This window comes from Meira miltonrushii, assembly GCF_003144205.1.
Source record: "Meira miltonrushii strain MCA 3882 unplaced genomic scaffold FA14scaffold_4, whole genome shotgun sequence".
Taxonomy (NCBI): Eukaryota; Fungi; Basidiomycota; class Exobasidiomycetes; order Exobasidiales; family Brachybasidiaceae; genus Meira; species Meira miltonrushii.
Window position 1 is genome coordinate 1,481,510 of NW_020289946.1, and position 20,868 is coordinate 1,502,377.

Consider the following 20,868-nt stretch of genomic DNA (forward strand, 5'->3'; position numbering starts at 1 on the left):
ATCTACAAATCATAAAACTTGAAAAGTTTATACGAAATCATGAAAAGCTCTTGGAAAGCGAGAAAGGTCGAAAAATTAACCCTAGGATCAATAAAAAATACGTTGATTCTCAAAAACGGTTGGAATACCTAAAGTGAGTCAACCTTTTTCAGTGCTTTAGTGTCTTACCTTTCTTAATTGACCGTTTCCTCACTTTTGACAGAGAACGCCAATCGATCATGGCCGATATCAAAAAGAACCAACCCGATTTAAAAGGACGCACATATCGAAATAAAACTAGAAAGCATATACTAAAATTAAAATCTATGGGAGCAGCAAATGATTCAGCTTCAAACTCTAAACAGAAAATTTCTGATTTAGCAGAACCGGTGGAACAGGCTGTGAAGGGAGGGGGCCAAAGAATGACGCAACGATCCCCGAATGCTGCTGCAAGAGCCAGTCCTGATTCGATCATGAGCCAACATTTCGTAGGATGGAAAACGCCCCAAAAGAACAAGCCTTTACAAACAGAAAGGGCGCACAAGAACGACCCGATGAGTGGTAAACGTCGATAACTTTCATAACCAATGCTACTTTATTTATAGAGCCCACTGGTAAATTTCGTAGCTTTCCCTTTCATCCATTTCGACAACGGCAGATAAGATGATTAAGATTGTCTTCAACGAAATAATAATCTTTGCAATGGTACTCGCAGCCTTTCTTGTGACAGCACATCCTGCACCTCCAGCTTATTCCATCGAAGGCGGAGTAGGTTCAGGTAAGCAATTGAGAGGCCGAACGTCAAATCCAGTCAAAGCGTCAAACTTTGGAACCAAAGTGCAAATCATAAAGTTGCAAAAGTTTGTTGATGCGCATAAAGATATCCATAACTCCAACCTTGATCCAATCACAAAAGGAAAACGTGTTAAAAAGTTGGGAGAAGTTCAGGAAAGACTTGATTTCTTAAAGTGAATATTCCTTCTCTCACCCTTCTACTGTTTAGTCTTGCTGACAATGCCTTATCCCTTTAGCAAACGTGTATCGACAAAGAAAGCTATTCAAGAGTCCAAGCCTGGTTTAAGTCGGACTACATACTCACAGTACACCACGATGGCGTTGAAGAAAGGTCAAAGCAGCGGTTCATCTTCCAAGCCATCCAGTGCTAGTCAATCTCCTCAACGATCTCAAGAATCGAGTAGAGTTGCCAAGGCCAAAAAAGAGACACCCGATTCAGTTATGAGTAGACACTTCGGTGGCTGGAAAGCCCCAGAATCGCATCAAGTTTCAGCTCATTAGAGGCAAAGCAATAATATTGTACATAAAATACACATTTAACCCATCAATCTATCTCATCTTGACTAGCAATCACTCTGGCTTTTATCTCTTCTTGAAACTTCGTTTGCCACTTCATCCCCTTTCGTTCATCATCCTCAGAATCACGCATTTCGTACAGCATTTCCATGATTCTTTCGATTCTGCTCGTCATTCGGAACCGTGTCCAGCCTTCATCATTGATTGGAGAACCATTTGCATCCCATGCACTTTCTGAAAAGATGGTATCAAATTTTGCAGCCAAACGAACAAATTGGCTGATAACCCATTCAGGTTCATCTCCGCTTACTCTGCGTAAAGCAGTTATGATGAAAAATTGTTGTTGCGAAGAAGGTGCTAGTGCGACTGTATCTGCATGATACGCCATTTGCTCCTGGATGAGCGATGTGGCACGATCAAGGATAGTCACCGGATGAGTGTCAGTCGCTTCCGTATCCTTTACGCTACCTTTGTGGCTGAGCTGAGAAGCTTCAGCGGGATGTAAGAGCAAAAAACGCTCATAGAATACATCAAGATTGTCCATGTTCCAACCATATTTGTCATGATACCCAACATTTTCATCAACACTCCATATGCTCTTCTCGGGCGCCTTGCGATCAATCTGTACCAACCGGGAAGGTACACCATGCTTTGCGAATGCATCAAAGATATATCCAAAGGTGACCATGGATATCTTTGGGTATTCATTATTTGCTCCGATAGTGGTATTATCCATATCTTGAACGACCTGCAAGACTGATTTCATGTCACCTCTACTTGAATAAAAGCGCAACATCAAATTGTACGTCCATGAGGACGGGATGTGGTCATCTTCCAAAAGCAAATCGCCGAGCAATCTCGCAGGCAGCTTTTGATACTTTTTACGCTGCTGAGAACTTCCAGTTTGCGGAGCTGCAAGGATTCTTTCCCTTTGCAAGAGCATATTTCGCATGATGTCGTATACTGCCGATACACTATCGAGTGCGGGCCATACAAATTTAGCGGATGAAGCGTCCGTCTCCTGATAATGTTGATCAAAGTTGGGAAAGGAATGGTTTGGATCATGACGTACAGTGCTCCACATGACTTGATTAATTATCCTGATTGGTAGTTCTCTTCGCGCATGTAGATCTCCGAGAAGATCGGTCACCGGCTTCCACACTAACTCGAGTTCATCTCGTCCTTCTTGATCGAGTTCATCTCTTTCCCCTTGTGACCTTTTCCGAAGCTTTGCAGATCTCCATGTTGCTAGCTTGATCTCAACAGCTAAAGCGGTGCTGTAGCATGACGAAGTTGGTATCAAGTGAGTCTGCATGACCTTCCAAACGTCTTCAAACATTCTTACCGATCCTAGAGGTTTTGAAAGCTCACGATCTTTGTAAGCTTTCTGGATGTCAGAAAACGTCCTGCCTTTCTCCCGTTGTGACTGATTTATACTTTTCCAGTCGATTGCCAATTCTTCCATTTTCGTCTCCTCCAACAGCTCAGTAGCAGCGGAAGATTCTAAACGTTTGTAAGGCGGGATAGCACGCTCAATGTCTTGCAATAACTTTTCAAACTTGCTCCTCCGATCCGGCACAGAGGGATCGTTCGCAATCGCTTCAATTACATCGAGATTATCGCGCACCGATGGAATCCGAAGCGGTACTTGGCGGCAGCCTGATAAGAGCTCCCTCAAAGCTCTCAATTTCAGTAAAGATTGCCACATTCCTACATCGGACTGATTGGCTAGATCCTTCTCCACATGCTCCTCTGTAAATTGAATCTGGCTCGAATGAGATTCACGAACAATCTTCGATTTGGCTTTTTGACGTACTCTATGGAGACAATTCCGTATGCCATCATGAATGAATTCAATGTGTTGTAGTAACTCCAAACGTTGCCATCTTCCTTCTTTCATTTGTCGATCTCTCAAAATATTAAGCACTTCGACAATTTCTCTTGGCTGATATCCATCTGCTTTCAAGGGCCATACTTGCTCTGCTTCTAGAACCTCGCGAAGCAATTCTGCTGCCGCGCTTGGTCTTGTGTCAGTATGATTCACTTCACGTCTCAGAAGAGTCACTCGTGCTTCATTCTTGGGCCGATGTCTGTTTTGAAGCTGGGTGTTATCGTGAGATGTGTCTTTTTTGTAATTGCTAGGACCGGCCTCGTTTTCATATACTTGAGATGCTGAATGCAGCTCCCTCCATGACGGTGTGGTCCAGCATTTGCCTGCTATAGGCTGATCGTTGCATCTGCGAAGCGGAATATGCAGGATGTGACCAGCATTATTGTTGAAGCTACTTGCAGACTGCTCGATCAGAGGCCTCTGTAGGGCTCTTATTGCAGGTCGTGCCATGCAATTTCAAAGGTTGATCAGAATACAAAGATGATTGCGAAGAAGGTTGCTTATATTATTAGCTTGTCCAAATTTTCTCCGATTTCCTGTAAATGAGTCGCGCCCTACGCTGCTGCATAAAGATCAACACGCTAAGGTGTGCGTGCATTTCAAAGATCAACACACCCATTCTCTTTCATCCCTTCCGTCATCTTTGTGGTGCCATCGAAAGACGCTTCTTTCGAGATGCCGTCAAATGGAAGCAATAGATCGCTACGGTATTATCCGTCAGGTGTAAAGGAGATCGATCAGCTCACAACATCTCAACAAAAGTTCAAAATTGCAAGACATTCACCTTGTCAAGGTTCACCTTCATCTTCTTCACGCGCTCAAAGTCTAGATTGTGATTGTCAAGGGTTACGACCACCGAGTGGGCTGAAGGTGAAATCACTTGGGATCAATACATCGACTGCCGGTAACTTAGATGAGAACCATTGGGGATGGACTACTTGTAAATGCGGCCATTCGCTGGAGAGTCATGGCCTTTTAGACGAAAATGAAGGCGACGATGAATTCATACGGCGTGCTAAAGTAGCTGTTCGCATGGATGAGATCCTGGAAGATCATCATAAGCTAGTCGACTTTGCTTACGATGACGAAGATCTTTCATCACTTCGGAAACAATTGGCTCCCATTGGACCAACAGCTTCTACGCCAATGCCAATGAAGAACGGCTTCAACTCGCTGAAACGAAAGTCTAGATCGCCGGCAGAATCTACTCGCTTGTCCAGCATTGAGCCTTCAGTTCCGTCTCGTGAAGGATCTGTATCTTTGGACAGTCCATCTCACAAAAGAAGGCGTATGCAATCACGCTCTCAAACAGCATCTCGCGCTGCAACACCTTCGAAAGCCCTTAATGGAGAAGGACAAGGGCATGGTAAGATGCCCACACAGTCACAAAAAGGCTTACCGGTAAACGGAGACATACCAGAAGAGGTTGAAGAGACCAATGGACAAGATGTGAATCAAGATGATTCGGGTAAACCTGTCAAGCCAGTGGAGCAGACGGATAGCGATATTGACAGGGTTGCCAAAGGTATAAGCATTGATATCGAAACCATTGGTACAAATGGTTTGAAGCCAACAGATGCTCCTGCTCCAACAGCGATGGCTGACGACTTGGATGACGCTGAGCCTCCGCTCAGAGAACGACCTGCAGTAGTGGAAGAAAGGTCAGGATTGATTCAATTCCGAGTTGTGACGAATGATGGCAAACCTGAATCGAATATTATCTTGACCGGGTTAAAGAACATCTTCCAGAGACAATTGCCAAAGATGCCGCGAGAGTACATCACTAGATTGGTAATGGACAGGAATCACTGGAGTATGGGAATCGTCAAGCGAGGCTTGCAAGTCGTTGGAGGAATCACCTACAGACCGTTCAATAATAGACGGTTTGCCGAAATTGTGTTTTGTGCTATCACAAGTACTGAACAGGTGAAAGGTTATGGATCACACTTGATGAATCATTTGAAAGATCATGTGAAAAGTTCTAGTGATGTGATGCACTTTTTGACGTATGCAGATAATTATGCTATCGGATATTTCAAGAAACAAGGATTCACAAAGGAGATCAGTCTAGACAGAAGTGTTTGGGTGGGATACATCAAAGATTATGAAGGTGGTACGTTGATGCAATGTTCAATGTTACCGAGGATCGAATATCTGAAAGTGCAAGAGCTGCTGATTGCACAAAAGCAGTTGATCAAAAAGAAGATTCGATCCATCTCCAAAAGCCACGTCGTTCGTTCTGGTTTGGACGTCTTTCGTGAACCAAAGCCGAAGCAAGAAGAGAATAATGAGAGCAATGATCCCACTGCCAATTTCAGGATTGATCCTTCCAAAGTGCCGGGACTACGAGAGAGCGCATGGACGGTGGAAATGGATGAATTGAGCAGAAGGCCACGTAGGGGACCGCATCATAATCTTATGCGTCATATAGTGCTAGAGATGAGCAACCATCAAGCTGCATGGCCGTTTGCCAATCCGGTCAACGGACAAGAAGTACCGGATTATTATGAAGTGATCAAAGAACCTATGGATCTTTCAACAATGGAAACAAAGTTGGAAAACAATCAATATGCAACCATTGATGATTTGCTTTATGATGCTCAATTGATCTTTGATAATTGTAGGACATACAATCCGCCCACTTCGGTTTATGCTAAATCTGCCAATCGGCTGGAGCGATTTGTCAAAGATTCACTTTCTGCATGGAAGAACCAGGCGGGAATACTCTGATTGCGTTCCTGCATCCCGTTCATATTCTCTCTTTATTGTACTATATTTATCTCATCGCAATCTATCGTGTACTTTTTGGAAGGATACCGTTTTGTGTGAGTTGTGTAAATAGATTTGCAAATTTTGTTGATACTAGTACATGATAAAAGCCTATTCGAGCTGCTCTACGACTTCTTTGCTCCCAGTGGCGATTCTTCCTCTTCTTGTGCTCTCTGTGGAAATGTTTTCATTTCAGTCAGTCAAACGTCTAAAATGGTTGATCATCTCTCGATCTGCCTACTTACCCTCAACTGCTCCGCATATGCTTTATGACGATCATCTTGTGATCTTTGTGCATCAACACGTTTCTTCAAAGCTGGTGAAAGGCTATCGTAAAAATCTTTGTCGGTCGGTCTCGTGGCTATTTGAGGAGACAATGATGAGCACTTTGTTGGAGGGATGATGTGTTGGTTTACTCACCTTTCATGATCCCATAACCTGCAACGCAAATCACTACACCACCAAATGCGGCTCTCATCATTTCACGAGATAGAGACATTTTCGTAGAGGCTTCCTGATGAGATGTGAGATATGATTGTGGTAAAAAGGTGCAATCAGCTTTGATTGGAACTTTTGTAGCCAAAGTCGGAAAACCTAAAAATTAAATAATCAGCAAGTATTGCATTCAAAGGCTTAAAGCGCGTAGGCAAATTCCCTTGCTGACAAATCGGCGACTGACCGGAGAAGAATGAGTGGAGCATTTAGCCGCATTTTTCTGGAGAAGAAGTTGTATTCGAATCACTTCTTTCTCGCTCATCACCAACTGTCACTCGCAAACATGAGAGCCAATTTGATTCTCAGGGTCGGAAGACCATCGACTATCGCTCGTTATGCATCGCCAACATCCACCAATGTCCCACCTCCTCCAGCGTCCAGTTCATCTTCCTCCACTTCATCCAATAAACAGAGAAGGCCACGTAGAAGTCCTACAGGTGTGGCATCAGAAGTAGGTTTAGCAGCCGCAGCTTTGTTACCGCCACTACCACTCTATCGTAGAATAATGAAAGGTCATAAATTCTTACCATTAGAAATGAAGAGTTTAGGAGATCAATACGTTCGAGATGAATTCAAACGGCATGCAGGGATTGATAATCCATTACAGGTTGTAGGATTTTTAACCCAATGGAAAGTATACTTGGACAATATCGAAACGCAAACAGGTAGTGCAGATGGCTTTAGAGGAAAACAATTGGATATGGAACAATTTGGTAAACTTTCGGATGAACAATTGTATCAATTACACGAATTGATGACTGTTACACGCGAATTGTACGATCCAGAAAAGGCTCAAGCTCAACCGCCAGGTGGCAATCAAGCAGTTCATGATGCAGTCGAAGATGCTTTACAACGTGCTAAAGGTTCACAGGATGGTGGAAAGGGAGATGGGGAAAGTCAAAGATGATAGAAATGTATAGCATTACTACAATCAAATGTTCGACCCGTATCTGTGCACACGTAGATGTAAGCTCGTACTAGCGGCTCATGAGGAGGTCGTTTTGGGAAGTTGATCTAGGTCAGAGCATACTTTGCAATTCGCAAAGAAGCATAAGGACTGGAGACATTTCAGAAGGAAGATATCTCCGCCATGTTGACCGGTAAGGGAAGGGGGAATCAGGGCTCATTTGCTGCTTTCTCAAATCATCTTTTCGAGAAAATCATCAGTCATCATTCATGATCGAAATCTATATGCACACAATTGAGAGAGAGAGAAGAGAGTTGTAGGTTGCTGATTAGTGCGTTTGTAGAACTCTATGTTGATTCTCTGGCAGCCTTCCAATCGGCGTAACGTAAGCTAGCCTTTTCGCTTTGATAACGTCGAACATGTAAGCTTTTGCGCAATTCATCCGTAATCTTGCCATCATATCCTGCTTTTTGGATTGCGCTATCGATTGCTTCAACTTTCGTCCAGCCTTGAGCAGGAGCGACGTCAGGTAAATACGTTGCTGTGAGAGTGCCACGAGAGCCATTTCGACGGCCATTAGAACCTGTTGTGGAAGACGATGACGGTGGTGTAAAGTCTATATAAATTCCATGTGTTCCCAAATCCCAATCGAGATAATCTTGACATTCTTCAAACTTTGTCAGAAGTGAAATAGCACATTCCAACTTCGGTAATTCGGCTTGCGAGATTGGATTGAATCGCCTATCTTTGAATGCTGCAATGATCGAATATTCTTCTAATCCTTCTCGTAACGGTAAAGGTTCAAAAGTTCCAATGCAACCACGTAATCTGGTATGTGAACCGGTAACGGTATTCCAAGTGATGAAAAGAGGAAATTCTTCCGATGCTGCAGGCAATATCACATCATCCAAACTTGAACCAGTCTTTCCATTCTTTTGTTTCTTTGTCAATTGATCGTTTAAAACGTCAAAGCAGAACAATAAATGCTCTTCACAAAGTGTCGTTGCGAGAGGAGGCGTTGAAGATGGCATTTTTGCTGGTTGATGACTTGTTCGGTGCCTCAGACAGCCCTCTTGATGTGATTGGATTAGGTGAGGGCGTGTCAGAGGCACGATTAAAGGTGATTGTCAAAAGTCAAAAGGGGTATTGTCCGGGCCTGATTGCAATCAAACGCTCAGGCCAGTGGGGGCGTACATACAGTTGCATAATCTTGCACTGCACTCTCACACAGCCTAAATCTGGCCCACGCTAGAAAATAAATGCTGAGCTTGTCATAAAAATAAGCTCATCATGAAATTATTGGCTGTGGTATTCAGCATCGGCAGCTCACAATCAGACAAAGGGCAACAAAATATCCTTTCATAGGTATATTATGATGAATACATATTCTACATTGGGCAAAATCCCACTCGGATGCCGAAAATTACATACCATCTGGGGCATGCAAATGTTCAACATCTTATGACTTTTTCGTCGAGGCTGGCAAAGCATGTTGTCAGAGTACATCCCCCCAACAAAATCATGCTGTTCTATACTTTGAAACGCATTATGATACTGAATTAACATTGATGCTTTCCTCTAGAAGATGGGCAGCTTTGGGAGCATTACACTTGCTCAACGCCTGAGTATTCACTTGATACTGGTGGCTCGATGAAGCTTGCATGTCCCAAAACAACAAAAGCAGACGATCCGATCAACCAGAAGATCAACAAGAAAGGAGATGACCACCATAGCATGGGAATGCCGATAACAAACAATGCTGTGTAGAGTCCCTTTTGAGTGATGACGTGTTCTCCGACTTGAACTGGTTCGGGTGCTGCAATAGATAAAGAACAATTAGCTGACTGAAGCATCGCTTATCTCCATTTACAGCACAACTACTCACCAAATCTGTTGATTGCAGTAAATCCACCAACAAGGAAGATCACCGATAACAAGAACCAAGGACTTGTTAGTAATCCATAAACAGCCAAAAGCATGATAATGATCAAATAATTTCCCGAAAAGTGTCGGGTGTTATAAGTGATTCTCTGTGTTGCTTCATTGAGATCTGCTGGTCTAGAAATACGTTGATGATCAAAGAATTCCGATAAAGGACGAATTGTTGAAAGACGTTCTTGTCTGAATCCTTTGACGAATTCTGGAACTTTCATAGCGTATTCGATGAATTTAGACATGATGCCTGATTATGTCTTTGTGTCAATAATGGGATATGATGGTCTATGGTTCTCAAGAGAGGAGAGATGGTGTGTCTGTGTGTAGAACAAACAACAGCTTCAAAGTTGGAAACCTTATCCAGTTTCTTGTACATAGCCTCACTCACTCCCCCCGTTGGCGTTCATTCATGCATACTACGCGCCTCCCGCTTGAACGAGAGAGAATGCCTGGCAGGTGAAACAGACTGTCGGCTGAGACAGTGTTGCACAGCCTAAGAACACACCCAGAACAGCGATTAGATCGCTTGCACGTGTTTAAGAATTTTTGGAAAAATGTTCAAAGCCAAAAGATGCGTTAATGTTCTGATCATAGTCAGGAATTCATCTTCTTTGCCATAGACATACACTTGTGCTACAAATAAGTAATCGTAGCCAAAATGCCAAAAGCAAAGCAGCCTTCACGTAAGACAAAGTCAACATGGCGAAAGAATATCGATATAACGGGCGTGGAAGCTTCTCTTGAGAATCAAAGAGCGGCTGAAAGGCTGGGATTGGCACCTATCACTTCAAACACTCATGCATCTTCACTCTTCGTTGAAGATCGGGTAGGTGATGATTCCCTCAAAAAGAAAGCAGGAAAGAAGCCTTTGAAGAGTTTGGCAATCTTACGAGAAAAAGATGAAGGATCAGCACCTGTAATCGGAAGGGCAAGAAGAGGAGTAATGGATGCATTGACGAAGCCAAAGGGCGGGAAACAGAGTTCACAAAGTGGATTGACGCCTGAGCAACGAGCACTGAAGAGCGGAATGAGTAGAAAAGATCTGGAGAAGCTACGAAGAACTGCTGGTAGGAATGTGAAAGGTGCATTCGGTGTGATTGTAGACGAAGACGATGAAGAGGGAGTCAGACAACGAGGACCGACTGCGTTAGTTGGAGAGGAGAATTACGATGTCTGGTCTTCCGCTCCAGAAGCTCAGAGCTCAGCATCCACTTTAGAAGAGGCAAAGAAGCGTAACAAACCGAGCAAAGCACCCGGGACACTGTTGGAAGTCAGGACGAAAGATGTTGCTCTTCCTCTTCCCAATCAAGGTCAGTCGTACAACCCTGCAGCAGAGGCCCATGAAGCGCTCTTGAGTAAGGCATTACAGAAAGCTCAAGCTGAAGAAGAAGCCAAAAGACAAGAGCTTGAATACAAGCAAAAGTGGGACGAAGCAGCAAAAGCACAAGCGTTAACAGCCAAAGATGGTGTTGAACGATTGATTGGTATGCAAGTCAATGCTGCTGAAGATGAAGAAGAGAGTTCGGATGAAGAAGATGACGATGAGACAGCTCCAACAAAGAAGCTTGCTAAACGTAAAACCAAACAACAACGTGCAAAGGCCAAGAAGCTCAAAGAAGAAATCCGTGCTCGCGAACAGGTGAAAGCATCAAAACGAACACGAGTTCAACTACAACAATTGCGTGCATTACGTCAAGAGTTACTCAAAGTGGATGAAGAGCATCAGATGAACATTGCCAAACGCAAGGAGGCCCGCCAACGAAGAGCAGATGAAAAAGTTGGAATGTTCAAGTTGCAAAAACCCGAAGAAGAAGTTCAATTAGGCGAAGATTTAGCAGAAAGTTTGAGAGGTTTGAAACCCGAAGGTAATCTGCTAAGAGACCGTATTCATGCATTCCAAAAACGTGGTTTGATCGAACCAAAGAAGCAAAATGTGATGAAGAACAATCTCAAAGGTCTCAATCGCAGACAAAAAGAGTACGAACTTCATTCTTACAAACGTTTCAAGTAGTTTCATCACGATTTCTTATGATCGTTTTTTCTCACATTTGTATTCTATACATTCTCATCCTGTGCAATTCCAATTCTTTTCATGCATGCTTTAAATAAATAGTATAAATGATTGTGTAATGTTCGGTATTATAGCTCTTCATGAGCTGGCTTCTCTTTCTTCTCAGCGGGTGTTCCCTTTTCATCCACAACCTCGATAGGCAGAATGGAGAACGAAGGCTCCTTCTCATCTTCTACTTCTGTTGCCTTTGCTGGTGTTCCTTTCTCATCGGCAACTTCGATCGGCAGGATGGAAAATGTTGGGTCCTCTGCTTCGGAAGGAGATCCACTGACCGGAGCTTCTTCTTCTGTAGATTTATCTTCAAATGACTTAGCGGTTCCCGACAAATCAGCTTCGACTTCTGGTGAAGATGAGGCTGATGATTCTGGTGCGATGACGATAGGCTCTGCTGGAGAATCTTCTTGTATCACCTCGGATATCGTTTCTGTCTCGAATGATGTTTGAGATTCGGCGACCAATGGCTTCTGAGCTGCTAGCTTTTCAACCAAGTGTGCATTCTCTGGCTCAGTTGCAGCACTTTCTTGAGCTTCGGGTTCGGCAGGAATTGGTGTGTTTTTGGTCAACATTTCCTTCTCCAATTGAATGAGATCTTGAGCAAAAAGCTTCACACGTACGTTAAGGCCTCTATCCCATCCTTCAAAGTCATCAACAGTTACTTCAAACTTGACATCTTCCATCACTTTCTCAAATGCTTTTCTTGCTTTGCGGAAATAACGACGAACAGAAACCACACTTGCATTTCTTGCTTGCTCCAAACCTGCATCGTCCAATGTGCCCTGCTTTATTCTTTGCTTGTGAGCTCTTGTCTCTTCACGAATCAATTTGCTCATACCCTTTTCCCAAGATTCTAGTTCTGCAGTCACTTGTTCAACCTCAGCGTCCAATTGTCTATCCAATTCTTCTGGATCTTCTTCATCTTCATCACCTTCACTTTGTTCAAATGTTTCAGCTAACAACGATGAAGCTGCTTCTGTTGCCGATTTCACTGTCTCAATCGGTCCTGATGCTGCACTCTTTACTGTTTCTTGTACAGTTTCAACAACGCTCGCGACACTCTCCTTACTGCTACCTGGCATAGGCGTTGGTTTCTCCACTTTGACGGTACGATCAGGTGTGTATCCAAAAATACGAGCGGTGATCTTATCCTGTTGCGGTTGAATATAAAGCACATAAGCACGTCTTACAGCAGGAAGGAAATGATTGAAATAAAACGAACGTGAATGCTTGAATCCAGTCAAGATGTGAGGATGAACTTGATGCACATAGATATGATGAGATGCATAGGCTGCCGCAATGCTTTGGATATGAGCTTGTTTGACATAAGGAGCAACGTCTCGTGTGTAAATATCACGATAAGGTTTGACGGTTTTGTGCAAATTGTCAACGTGTGGTTGAACTTGCTTCTTGTATTCCTTTTGCAGCTTCTTTACGTGAGGATCGGCATAGGCATGTGCCCTTTTGATAGCACGTTTGCGAGCTGGATCAACATGTTTCTTGTACAATGCATTACCATACTTGTATGCACGAATATAATGCGGTTTGGAGATCTTATATGCTTTTTGCACGACAGGTGTTGCTGCACGAATGTATGGTCCCGCATACGGATCGATATGAGCATATGTATCTTTGAGTATGGGTGTAGCGATGGGTACAAGTCGAATCTTTGCATGTGCTAAATTGCGACAGACTGCTCTTTGATCTTTTGTGGAATAATCAAAGCTGAACGGATGCGATCCACAAGTGAACAAAGCGCAAAAGACTGTATAATACGAGAGCAACCTGAATGCAAGTCGGAAAAGCCAAGAAAAGAAACCTCCTCCTCTTGATCTTTGCTTTACCTTTACCGATTTGCCTTGCTTTGTTGCAACTTTGTTTGCTTGTTGCTGATACTTTTTGTCCTGTTGTTCTGTTGCAAATCGGATCGGAGGAACAGACACGGCCTTATTTGGCGGACTGCGTGCTCTATCCACACCAGGACTAGGTCTTTTTGACATTGCTGATAATGAACATAAATAGATGGTGATGGAAGAAAAGAAGATCAAAGCGGAGAAAGATACATTTAACCGTAGGCAATAGCAGTGTGTTACTTTTTTCAACGGGTGCTCAATGCGGACTGACAGGCACGCGCCAACACAACCAAAGCGTTAAACTATAAGCTGCGTGGAGGCAAAAATAGAAACATGAGTGTTAGCATGCATCCAATGCAAGCATAGAATAGTTGAAAGTGACAGCCATCTTGACAACATGTCTTGGGAAGTCACACGAAGAGGAATACGAAATTTAGAGGTACGATTAGATGCTGCTTTGAATCAATATTCACGTATTGCAGCCAATATAGCAGGAGCAGGACAGGCAAACGGAGCATGGCCAGGAAAAGCAACAGAAGAGGGTAGGCGAAATGGCGTAAAGAGTGAAGGAGAAGACCATATACAGATGGAACAAGAGATCGAAAGGCTATTAGCAGAGGTGAGATAGAGAGCTTGTTATGGGATTCTGAGCGTTTGACTTACTGCTTCTTTCTTGGAAATAGCTATCGTCAAGCGTGGACAGTCTATCAAACTCGCTAAATGATCCAATCGTTCAAGCATCAGCATCACAGCAGCATACATTACAGCGGCACAGAGAGGTTTTGCTGGACTTTGAAAGAGATTATAGAAGATCAAAAACAAACGTCAAACAAGCCAGAGATCGTAGGGATTTGCTGGGAAGTGTGAAGATAGATATAGAGTGAGTAGCACCATAGGACAAGCCAGCTGGTATGGCCTCACGAACAAGGTGATACGGAAGCCACATCGATTCAGATTTTGCTAATGTCTTCTTCTCTTACTGGTTTACAGAAGCTACAAAGCTCGTCAAGGAAGCGATGCAGATGCACTATTGGCAGAAAGATCCCGATTAGACAATTCCCATCAGATGATTGATGGCACACTAGAGTGAGTTGATCAAAAGAGCCTCTGACAGCTTTTCACTGAGCATGACTGACATTCTTCTTACTCCCCTCCAGTCAAGCATATGCTACCCGCGCTGATCTGGGACAACAACGGTCCACTTTGGTGGACATGACTTCAAGATTGACAAATACTGCAAGTCAAATTCCCGGATTGAATAACCTGATCAGACTTATTCATCGTAGACGACAGAGGGATCGTGTAATCATGGGCGTGGTGATCGGAACGTGTACTGTACTAATACTCATGTATCTAACTCGGTAATGAAGATTCGTGCATTTGCACGTTTAACGAAGCTTTATGGGAGCGATTTGATAAAGAGCGATCTCTGTCTACTTTTCAAGCATCACACAATCAATCAATCGCAAACTAGTGATGCAATCTGTGTTCTTCAAGTGCATCAGACCTTCTTCAATATCCCTTCTCTGTCGGACACAGACGAGCATAATGTGCGTAATGCGGGTAAGATGAATTTTGGGATGCCACATATGGAAACATGAAATTGTACATGTCACACTTGGGACAAAAAGGGCAAAGAGAAACCACGTATCGAGTACTGAACTGGCGAAACTGAACCTTGTCGTTGGCATCATACGCCAATTGTATGATATCCCTTCACCATAATGTCAAAAGTGTGAACAAATTGCTGAACAGAACAAGTTTTGTGTTGGAAAAAGCTCTTTAGATACCGAGCTTAGTACGTCTCCAATGTCTACGGTTCTTGTTGTATTGGATCTTGTTGTCAGTCTTCATGCGGAACCATGGTGGGATTGGGCGGTTTTGGCGGGATGCCTTGGCCAAAGTGACCTTTGTCTTGAAGCTCTTTTGGCTTGGCTGTTTGTGTGAAGGAGAGAGGAAAGTCGAAGGGTAAGTAAAGTGTTCAAGCTGAGACAGATATGGCGTAAGGTTTGTCTTCGGTCTGTTGTAGTGATGCATTTGCGGATGAATCTAGTGCCATGAAGAAGGGCGTTGTGTTTCATTGCTGAATCCATTTCCCAACATAACCTAAAGATATCCCCTTTTCTCCCCTTCACCCATCTCTTTTCAACATCCGCAAGCTCCGTCTGATTGGTGTAGTTGTCGGTGTGGTACTGTATGATGGATCGACACTTACCATTTTGATGACTGTCAGCCGGTTTGTATTGGTGATCGTGGCGAGAAAGGGATGAAGTTGAAAAGCTGTAAAATGGTAAACTTCCTGTGGTTTGTAGGCCTTGCGCGCGCATTTTGGACGCTTTACACAGGCCTTCTCCCTTTACTCTAAGCCCGCAGCCTACACTCTCTTTTGCGCCGGCAAGAAAGATGATCTTCAAACTGGATAAAAAACACGTGATGCTAAGTGCCAAAAGGAAGATCTTCAATTTTCCCATAGAACACGTGCTAGGTACGCGAAATTAATCATTTAACGCTAATCGATTGATGACCGTGTGTTATTTGTATCACAAAACAGGGCGTTTGGTTCATAGCAAATCGCACACCCATAATGCCCACAGCTTAAATTAGTAAAGTTGGAGAACAACATGCATACACACAAGAGAACGCATTGACCTGCTTATAGTCTGATGACCACCATCACATATCCAGGTCAAGATTGGTAGTCCAAGATGGCCTTGGATGAGGATTCCGATGTGCCGTGAGTATATGCATTCAATAGCATTCCTGGAACAGTCACTGACAGTCTCATTTCGTATAGCCGCTTCGAGAGCAAGGAGGAGGAGCTGACATGGTGGAAAAAGGAAGCGCTGGACGCCAGGTCAACGCTCAAGGATATGGGTGGCAGATTGGAAGAGTACATGGAAAGTTCGAAAGAACTAGAAAAGGAGATGGAAATCGAACTAACGATTGCTAATAACAGTACACGAGATGCCCAAGTTCGTGCGGAAAAGCTTAAAGGTGATGTGGATGAATGGAAAGGGAAATATCAAAGGACATTATCAGATCATAACAAGACATTGGCAGAACTGAATCGTGAATTGTCCACTCTGCGCGAGTCTCACAATGCTTACAAGGCAAAGCTTCGGGATATGGAATTGGATAATGATGAATTGGAGAATGCAGAAAGAATGGTTGCCTCCTCGCTCACAGATATGGAGTCAAGATACAATCGTGCTATCGAACGTACTGCCATGCTTGAAGAAGAGCTTGTTGCAAAAACAAAACTAGAAGAAGAAAATCAGCGGCTGAAAGATGAACTACAAGAAGTCAAGGAAGAGTTGGCAGTATGGCAGGAACGTGTTACATCCAGCCGTCCTACCACACGTACGCCTACTGAGATACATTCGGTAAGGTCAGGCCGTTCTTCCGTCGATATTGACCGAGCTCTTTACCAACGACCTTCATCAAGAGCAGGCGCTCACGAAAGATCAGGCTCAAGAACTGGTTTCATTTCACCTTTGCAAACCGTACCTTCGTCCTCATCTAGTGCTTCGGCCACAACATCGTCAGCGCAAAGGCGAACATTGCTGTCTCAAAGATCCTCATTGGCGGCGTCTACGCATGCAAGGAGAGATTCATCTGATGTGAGACAGGTACAAAGTGATGGTTTGAGCTCTAGCCCCTCCTCCGGTCAGCTAAGAGCACGTCAATCTATCGGACTTTCACGCTCTACCGCTGCTGGAGCAATGCCAGCACGTAGATCAACATTAGCTCCAAGTTCTAGAGGTCAGCAACAAGGCTCAAGTATGAAGAAGATGGCAGGATTGTTGCAGAATCTGAGAGAACTGCAAGCAACTGTACAAACGGCCACTCGAACTGCTCCATCCGATGGAGGTGCAAGTGCGATCCCTCGACCTGCTTCACGCATGTCCTCCAGTATCGGTCCGAAAGATGGATCGCCTGTTGCTGCGACACCAAGGAGAAGTGTGATTGGTAGAAGTAGTGAAGATCAGTCAACGCCAAGTGCTATACCTTTACCTGCTAACGGTTTGTCTCGATCAACCTCGCAAAGACCACCCTCACGCCTTTCGATGCCGGCTTCAAACGGGTATGTACCTCCTTCCGTTCGCGCTCAAACTCCGAACTTAGAGCACTACAATGGTTCACTAGACTTTTTGGACCAAGATCCTGCTCAGACTCAAACCCAATACAGAAGAAGAAGTCACTTATCAACTCTTGCATCCTCAACTAGTATCAATACACAATCTTCTGTTGGGGGTGGTGCAAGTCATTTGGCTGCGTCGACTCGTCCTCGAGGAAGTACACTTTCCAATCACAATCCTATGGGACCAGCTAGCCGAAGGGATGATCCTTTGAGAAAGACAATTCAACCTCGATCGGGCAAACCTGCCCCGCCGCCGGTTTCATTGCGTCAAACGATTAATCGACCTAGGAGTAGTTCCGTTGGATCGAATAATGGTTGATTGCAGGCGTAGAGCCTTTTTTGTTCGACTTTATTACTATCTTGTATTATTAACACTCATTTTTTACCAATACCTTGATTTCAAGAGCTCATTCAAAGTCATCAAATGAACATGTATTATCCTTTCACGAGCTCATTTGTGTAATAAGGTCTGCAAACTCGACGCCAAAATTCCCATCTTGGTTCGGGGGAAGCTTTCTTACGCGGAGAACGGAGCTTTAGGTCCTGCAACGGAAATGAGCCTGAGAAATTTTGAAAGAAACGCGTAAATGAAGAACCATCAATTATTGAGAAACCATCTTACCTTTCTCTTCTCACTTCTCCCATCCATCTACCTCCTCTATTTAATCCACTCTCAAAAGAGGTGAATTGATTTGCTCTGATTGAATTATCTATCTCTCAGATGCTTGATCAAAATGAGTGAGGCAACACCTAAAAATCAAAAGAAGGCAGGGAAAAGTGGAGAGAAAGTAGATGTTGGCTCATCTGAAATGACTACAATGAATGGCAATAATTCAGCAAAATTTTCGGCCAAGAAAAGAAAGCGAAAAGGTCCAAACGAAGTCTCTCCAAGTCCTGCACCAAATCAAAGCACAAATGCATACTTTGATCAGACTTTGTCGCCCACGCCATCCACACCTATTCCTAACGCCAAGAAGGCAAAATTGAACAAGAATGGAATCACGCCCAAGAATGAACAAAGTGGAGCACGTAATTCCAGATCCAGCAGTAATGATGTGACCATGAGTCAAGATGACGTTGGTGTGATACTGATCACATGCACACAGATCAGCAGTGTTCATTATCTGCGTGTTGTGAAAGAAGGACAATCTTGGAAACAAACGTTGGATTTTATTCGTCGTAAATGGCCACAATTGGCAGATTTGAAAGATTATCAGATTCAATTCACATGTCAATTCTCAAACAAGACAATGTCAGTTGATGAAAAAGAAGACTTTGAAGCGATCGTCTCTTTGGCGATCACCAAAGGTACGCAACCTGAAGATCCTTTGACTTTGGACGTGAAGCCCAATATGGATGGTAAGCCAAAACCAGCCAAGGCAGCAGGCAGAAAGGGTGTGTCAAAGGCAGTTCAAAGTGAGGTGCCAAACACTCCTGCCAATGCCAAAAAGGCAGCTGGCACAAATACACCAACGACTTGGAATATTTCCATCGAAGTTCCTACACCTGAAGAAAATGCAAAGGCAGGTGAAGAAGGAGCACCAAAGGTAGAGACGAATGTCGCCAAACAAGCACCAAAGAAGGCAGCAAAGAGAAAATCCTCGCCAAATCAGATTGTGGAAAGGGATATGTCACTTGATACCGATGCAGAAGATCTTGAAGTGCAAAACGAATTAGGTCTGGCTGATGACGTCAAACCTGATCAGGACGTGAACGCTGAAGTCACAGCTAAGAAGCCCAAAGGCAGAAAATCTCAACAGACCAGCACAGAGGCCATTGGAGGGGATGAAACACCCGCACCAGCCAAAACCGAAGAGAAAGGTGCTAAGAAGGCACGAAAATCGACCAAGGCTCAAAGTGGTGTGGAAGATAAGTCTGTGGCAACGGACTCGGTTGAAGAACCTCAGCCTGTCGAAATTGAAATTGCGAAAGTGATCGAAGGCGGTATGGAGAAGGTGACAGAGTGGTATGAGAAGTTGAAAGAGAAGGCTGAATTGACATCAAATGAGTTGGATGCACGCAACAAATTTGGTGAATGGCTTGATAATTTCAGATCGCAAGAAGCACAAAAAGCAGAAGACGAGAAGAAGCAAAAAGAAGCCGAAGAGAAAGCGTTGAAGAAAGAAGAGGAAAAGAAGCGAAAAGCGCAAGAAGCTGAAGAAGAAAAAAAGAAGAAAGCGCAGGAAGCTGAAGAGGAGAAGAAGAGAAAGGCACTAGAAGCTGAAGAGGAAAAGAAGCGAAAGGCACAAGAAGCCGATGAAGAGAAGAAGAGAAAGGCACAAGAAGCCGAAGAGGAAAAGAAGAGAAAGGCACAAGAAGCCGAAGAGGAAAAGAAGAGAAAGGCACAAGAGGCCGATGAAGAAAAGAAGCGAAAAGCACAAGAAGCGGAAGAGAAGAAGAAGGCTGTGGCGGAGGAGAAGCAGAGAAAGAAAGACGAGCTAGCAAAGCAAAAAGCTGAAGAGAAGGCAAAGAAGGAAGCAGAAGCTGCCGCAAAGAAAGAAGAAGCTGCTGCTAAACGCAAAGCAGCTGCGGAGGAAAAAGAAAGAAAGCAAGCTGCTATAAAGGCAAAGAAGGAATCTGACAGGCAAGAATTGGAGGAGTTGAAGAGAAAGGCAGCCGAAGAAGAGGCAAAGAAGAAGAAAGAGGATCAAACACAGACTGAACCAGCAAAAACAGAATCGACAAAGAAAGAAGCTGAGAACAAAAAGGACCAAACGTCCAATGGGGCAAATGCCGATGATGATTCGAGCGACACAAGTTCATCTTCTTCAGAGAGTGATTCTGATGACAGCTCTGATAGCGACAGTGACAGCGAATCGGGCGATTCAAGCGAAACCGAGTCCGAATCAGAAAAGAAGAAAGCTTCCAATGCTGCGCCCGCCAAAACATCGTCTCCAAAGAAGGGTGATACCATAAAAGGGAAGCAAGATAACAAAGCATCTTCTTCGCTTTCATTCGGCTATCCCCGCTTGTCCGCCTTGGATCCTTCGAAAATTAAAGTTTCAAGTCCTCAAACCCCATCTATATACCCAGCCATCAACGGAAAGAAGGTAACGGATGACGGCGACTCATCTGAGGATCAAATCGATGAAGACGATGATGATGATTCATCGTCTGATAGTTCATCTTCGTCTGATGACTCTTCTTCTGACGAAGATGAACCAAGTAGCAAAAACACGAAAGCTTCTAATAAACAAACTTCATCTATTCCTCAAACAAAACGAGCAGGTGCGAAAGCCGTCAATCAAAAGTCAGGAAAGGGAGAAAGTTCAAAGAAGCAAAAGAGTCTTTTATCGAAATTGGCCGCTAAGTCATCGTGAACATATCTCCTGTGCTCTGACATAACGATATCCTTGTATTTTATTCAATAGTGCGGTCCTATCGTCCCATTTATATCGTTCATTGTACATACATTCGTCCTATGTATTCAATACTCTGTATCATCAGAATTAATGTTATCATTCTTATTTGACCATCGAACAGTTTCCAGAAGGAGGTGAGAGAAGAAGTGAAGATCTTGCT

The 20,868-nt window shown here is 43.8% G+C and overlaps 12 protein-coding genes across 12 annotated transcripts; 6 read left to right on the forward strand and 6 right to left on the reverse strand.

The window, feature by feature from the left end:
* Positions 1-1,121: 1,121 nt before the first annotated feature.
* On the reverse strand, positions 1,122-3,661 carry FA14DRAFT_174689 (uncharacterized protein). Its single transcript, XM_025500553.1, has one exon. It carries the CDS (start codon positions 3,629-3,631, stop codon positions 1,319-1,321), a length of 2,313 nt encoding a protein of 770 aa, XP_025353357.1. The 5' UTR covers positions 3,632-3,661; the 3' UTR covers positions 1,122-1,318.
* Positions 3,662-4,762: 1,101 nt separating this feature from the next.
* FA14DRAFT_109940 (Bromodomain-domain-containing protein) lies at positions 4,763-5,878 on the forward strand (the record flags this gene model as incomplete). Its single annotated transcript, XM_025495896.1, has 1 exon — positions 4,763-5,878. A coding segment is annotated over one exon (1,116 nt), but the record flags the coding sequence as incomplete, so codon positions are not given.
* Positions 5,845-6,465, reverse strand: FA14DRAFT_162203 (uncharacterized protein). Its single transcript, XM_025499475.1, has 3 exons — positions 6,371-6,465; positions 6,196-6,311; positions 5,845-6,123 (listed from the first exon to the last, which is right to left on the reverse strand). Exons 1-3 carry the CDS (start codon positions 6,447-6,449, stop codon positions 6,076-6,078), a joined length of 243 nt encoding a protein of 80 aa, XP_025353359.1. The 5' UTR covers positions 6,450-6,465; the 3' UTR covers positions 5,845-6,075.
* Positions 6,466-6,917: 452 nt separating this feature from the next.
* FA14DRAFT_114154 (ACN9 family protein) lies at positions 6,918-7,220 on the forward strand (the record flags this gene model as incomplete). Its single annotated transcript, XM_025496036.1, has 1 exon — positions 6,918-7,220. A coding segment is annotated over one exon (303 nt), but the record flags the coding sequence as incomplete, so codon positions are not given.
* A 479-nt stretch (positions 7,221-7,699) lies between these two features.
* FA14DRAFT_165654 (uncharacterized protein) lies at positions 7,700-8,383 on the reverse strand (the record flags this gene model as incomplete). Its single annotated transcript, XM_025499972.1, has 2 exons — positions 7,700-8,238; positions 8,272-8,383. 2 exons carry the CDS (start codon positions 8,381-8,383, stop codon positions 7,700-7,702), a joined length of 651 nt encoding a protein of 216 aa, XP_025353361.1.
* A 309-nt stretch (positions 8,384-8,692) lies between these two features.
* On the reverse strand, positions 8,693-9,611 carry FA14DRAFT_149833 (prenylated rab acceptor PRA1). Its single transcript, XM_025497411.1, has 2 exons — positions 9,238-9,611; positions 8,693-9,168 (listed from the first exon to the last, which is right to left on the reverse strand). Exons 1-2 carry the CDS (start codon positions 9,527-9,529, stop codon positions 8,957-8,959), a joined length of 504 nt encoding a protein of 167 aa, XP_025353362.1. The 5' UTR covers positions 9,530-9,611; the 3' UTR covers positions 8,693-8,956.
* Positions 9,612-9,723: 112 nt separating this feature from the next.
* Positions 9,724-11,400, forward strand: FA14DRAFT_80965 (P60-like protein). Its single transcript, XM_025502934.1, has one exon. It carries the CDS (start codon positions 9,946-9,948, stop codon positions 11,296-11,298), a length of 1,353 nt encoding a protein of 450 aa, XP_025353363.1. The 5' UTR covers positions 9,724-9,945; the 3' UTR covers positions 11,299-11,400.
* On the reverse strand, positions 11,363-13,405 carry FA14DRAFT_80969 (uncharacterized protein). Its single transcript, XM_025502935.1, has one exon. The coding sequence runs from the start codon at positions 13,350-13,352 to the stop codon at positions 11,427-11,429; it is 1,926 nt and encodes a 641-aa protein (XP_025353364.1). The 5' UTR covers positions 13,353-13,405; the 3' UTR covers positions 11,363-11,426.
* A 160-nt stretch (positions 13,406-13,565) lies between these two features.
* FA14DRAFT_162206 (V-snare-domain-containing protein) lies at positions 13,566-14,940 on the forward strand. The gene is made up of 4 exons (XM_025499476.1): positions 13,566-13,824; positions 13,889-14,085; positions 14,196-14,291; positions 14,363-14,940. The coding sequence occupies exons 1-4, from the start codon at positions 13,603-13,605 to the stop codon at positions 14,568-14,570; spliced, it is 723 nt and encodes a 240-aa protein (XP_025353365.1). The 5' UTR covers positions 13,566-13,602; the 3' UTR covers positions 14,571-14,940.
* A 47-nt stretch (positions 14,941-14,987) lies between these two features.
* FA14DRAFT_126351 (uncharacterized protein) lies at positions 14,988-15,242 on the reverse strand (the record flags this gene model as incomplete). The annotated part of the gene is made up of 1 exon (XM_025496743.1): positions 14,988-15,242. One exon carries the CDS (start codon positions 15,240-15,242, stop codon positions 14,988-14,990), a length of 255 nt encoding a protein of 84 aa, XP_025353366.1.
* A 551-nt stretch (positions 15,243-15,793) lies between these two features.
* On the forward strand, positions 15,794-17,787 carry FA14DRAFT_192101 (uncharacterized protein). Its single transcript, XM_025501918.1, has 2 exons — positions 15,794-15,939; positions 16,000-17,787. Exons 1-2 carry the CDS (start codon positions 15,911-15,913, stop codon positions 17,663-17,665), a joined length of 1,695 nt encoding a protein of 564 aa, XP_025353367.1. The 5' UTR covers positions 15,794-15,910; the 3' UTR covers positions 17,666-17,787.
* Positions 17,788-17,988: 201 nt separating this feature from the next.
* FA14DRAFT_81032 (uncharacterized protein) lies at positions 17,989-20,824 on the forward strand. Its single transcript, XM_025502936.1, has one exon. It carries the CDS (start codon positions 18,081-18,083, stop codon positions 20,664-20,666), a length of 2,586 nt encoding a protein of 861 aa, XP_025353368.1. The 5' UTR covers positions 17,989-18,080; the 3' UTR covers positions 20,667-20,824.
* The last annotated feature ends 44 nt before the right edge of the window (positions 20,825-20,868 follow it).

What these genes read in the sequence shown, in the direction of transcription:
- FA14DRAFT_174689 (XM_025500553.1), bottom strand. Translation starts at nt 3,631, where the DNA reads ATGGCACGACCTGCAATAAGAGCCCTACAGAGGCCTCTGATCGAGCAG.
- FA14DRAFT_80969 (XM_025502935.1), bottom strand. Translation starts at nt 13,352, where the DNA reads ATGTCAAAAAGACCTAGTCCTGGTGTGGATAGAGCACGCAGTCCGCCA.
- FA14DRAFT_80965 (XM_025502934.1), top strand. Translation starts at nt 9,946, where the DNA reads ATGCCAAAAGCAAAGCAGCCTTCACGTAAGACAAAGTCAACATGGCGA.
- FA14DRAFT_81032 (XM_025502936.1), top strand. Translation starts at nt 18,081, where the DNA reads ATGAGTGAGGCAACACCTAAAAATCAAAAGAAGGCAGGGAAAAGTGGA.
- FA14DRAFT_162206 (XM_025499476.1), top strand. Translation starts at nt 13,603, where the DNA reads ATGTCTTGGGAAGTCACACGAAGAGGAATACGAAATTTAGAGGTACGA. An exon ending in AGTGTGAAGATAGATATAGA is followed by an intron (nt 14,086 to 14,195) that starts GTGAGTAGCACC and finishes ACTGGTTTACAG; the next exon opens with AAGCTACAAAGCTCGTCAAG. An exon ending in ATGATTGATGGCACACTAGA is followed by an intron (nt 14,292 to 14,362) that starts GTGAGTTGATCA and finishes ACTCCCCTCCAG; the next exon opens with TCAAGCATATGCTACCCGCG.
- FA14DRAFT_149833 (XM_025497411.1), bottom strand. Translation starts at nt 9,529, where the DNA reads ATGTCTAAATTCATCGAATACGCTATGAAAGTTCCAGAATTCGTCAAA. An exon ending in TACTGCAATCAACAGATTTG is followed by an intron (nt 9,169 to 9,237) that starts GTGAGTAGTTGT and finishes TATCTATTGCAG; the next exon opens with CACCCGAACCAGTTCAAGTC.
- FA14DRAFT_162203 (XM_025499475.1), bottom strand. Translation starts at nt 6,449, where the DNA reads ATGTCTCTATCTCGTGAAATGATGAGAGCCGCATTTGGTGGTGTAGTG. An exon ending in AGGTTATGGGATCATGAAAG is followed by an intron (nt 6,312 to 6,370) that starts GTGAGTAAACCA and finishes CTCCTCAAATAG; the next exon opens with CCACGAGACCGACCGACAAA. An exon ending in CATATGCGGAGCAGTTGAGG is followed by an intron (nt 6,124 to 6,195) that starts GTAAGTAGGCAG and finishes ACATTTCCACAG; the next exon opens with AGAGCACAAGAAGAGGAAGA.
- FA14DRAFT_192101 (XM_025501918.1), top strand. Translation starts at nt 15,911, where the DNA reads ATGGCCTTGGATGAGGATTCCGATGTGCC. An exon ending in GATGAGGATTCCGATGTGCC is followed by an intron (nt 15,940 to 15,999) that starts GTGAGTATATGC and finishes CATTTCGTATAG; the next exon opens with CCGCTTCGAGAGCAAGGAGG.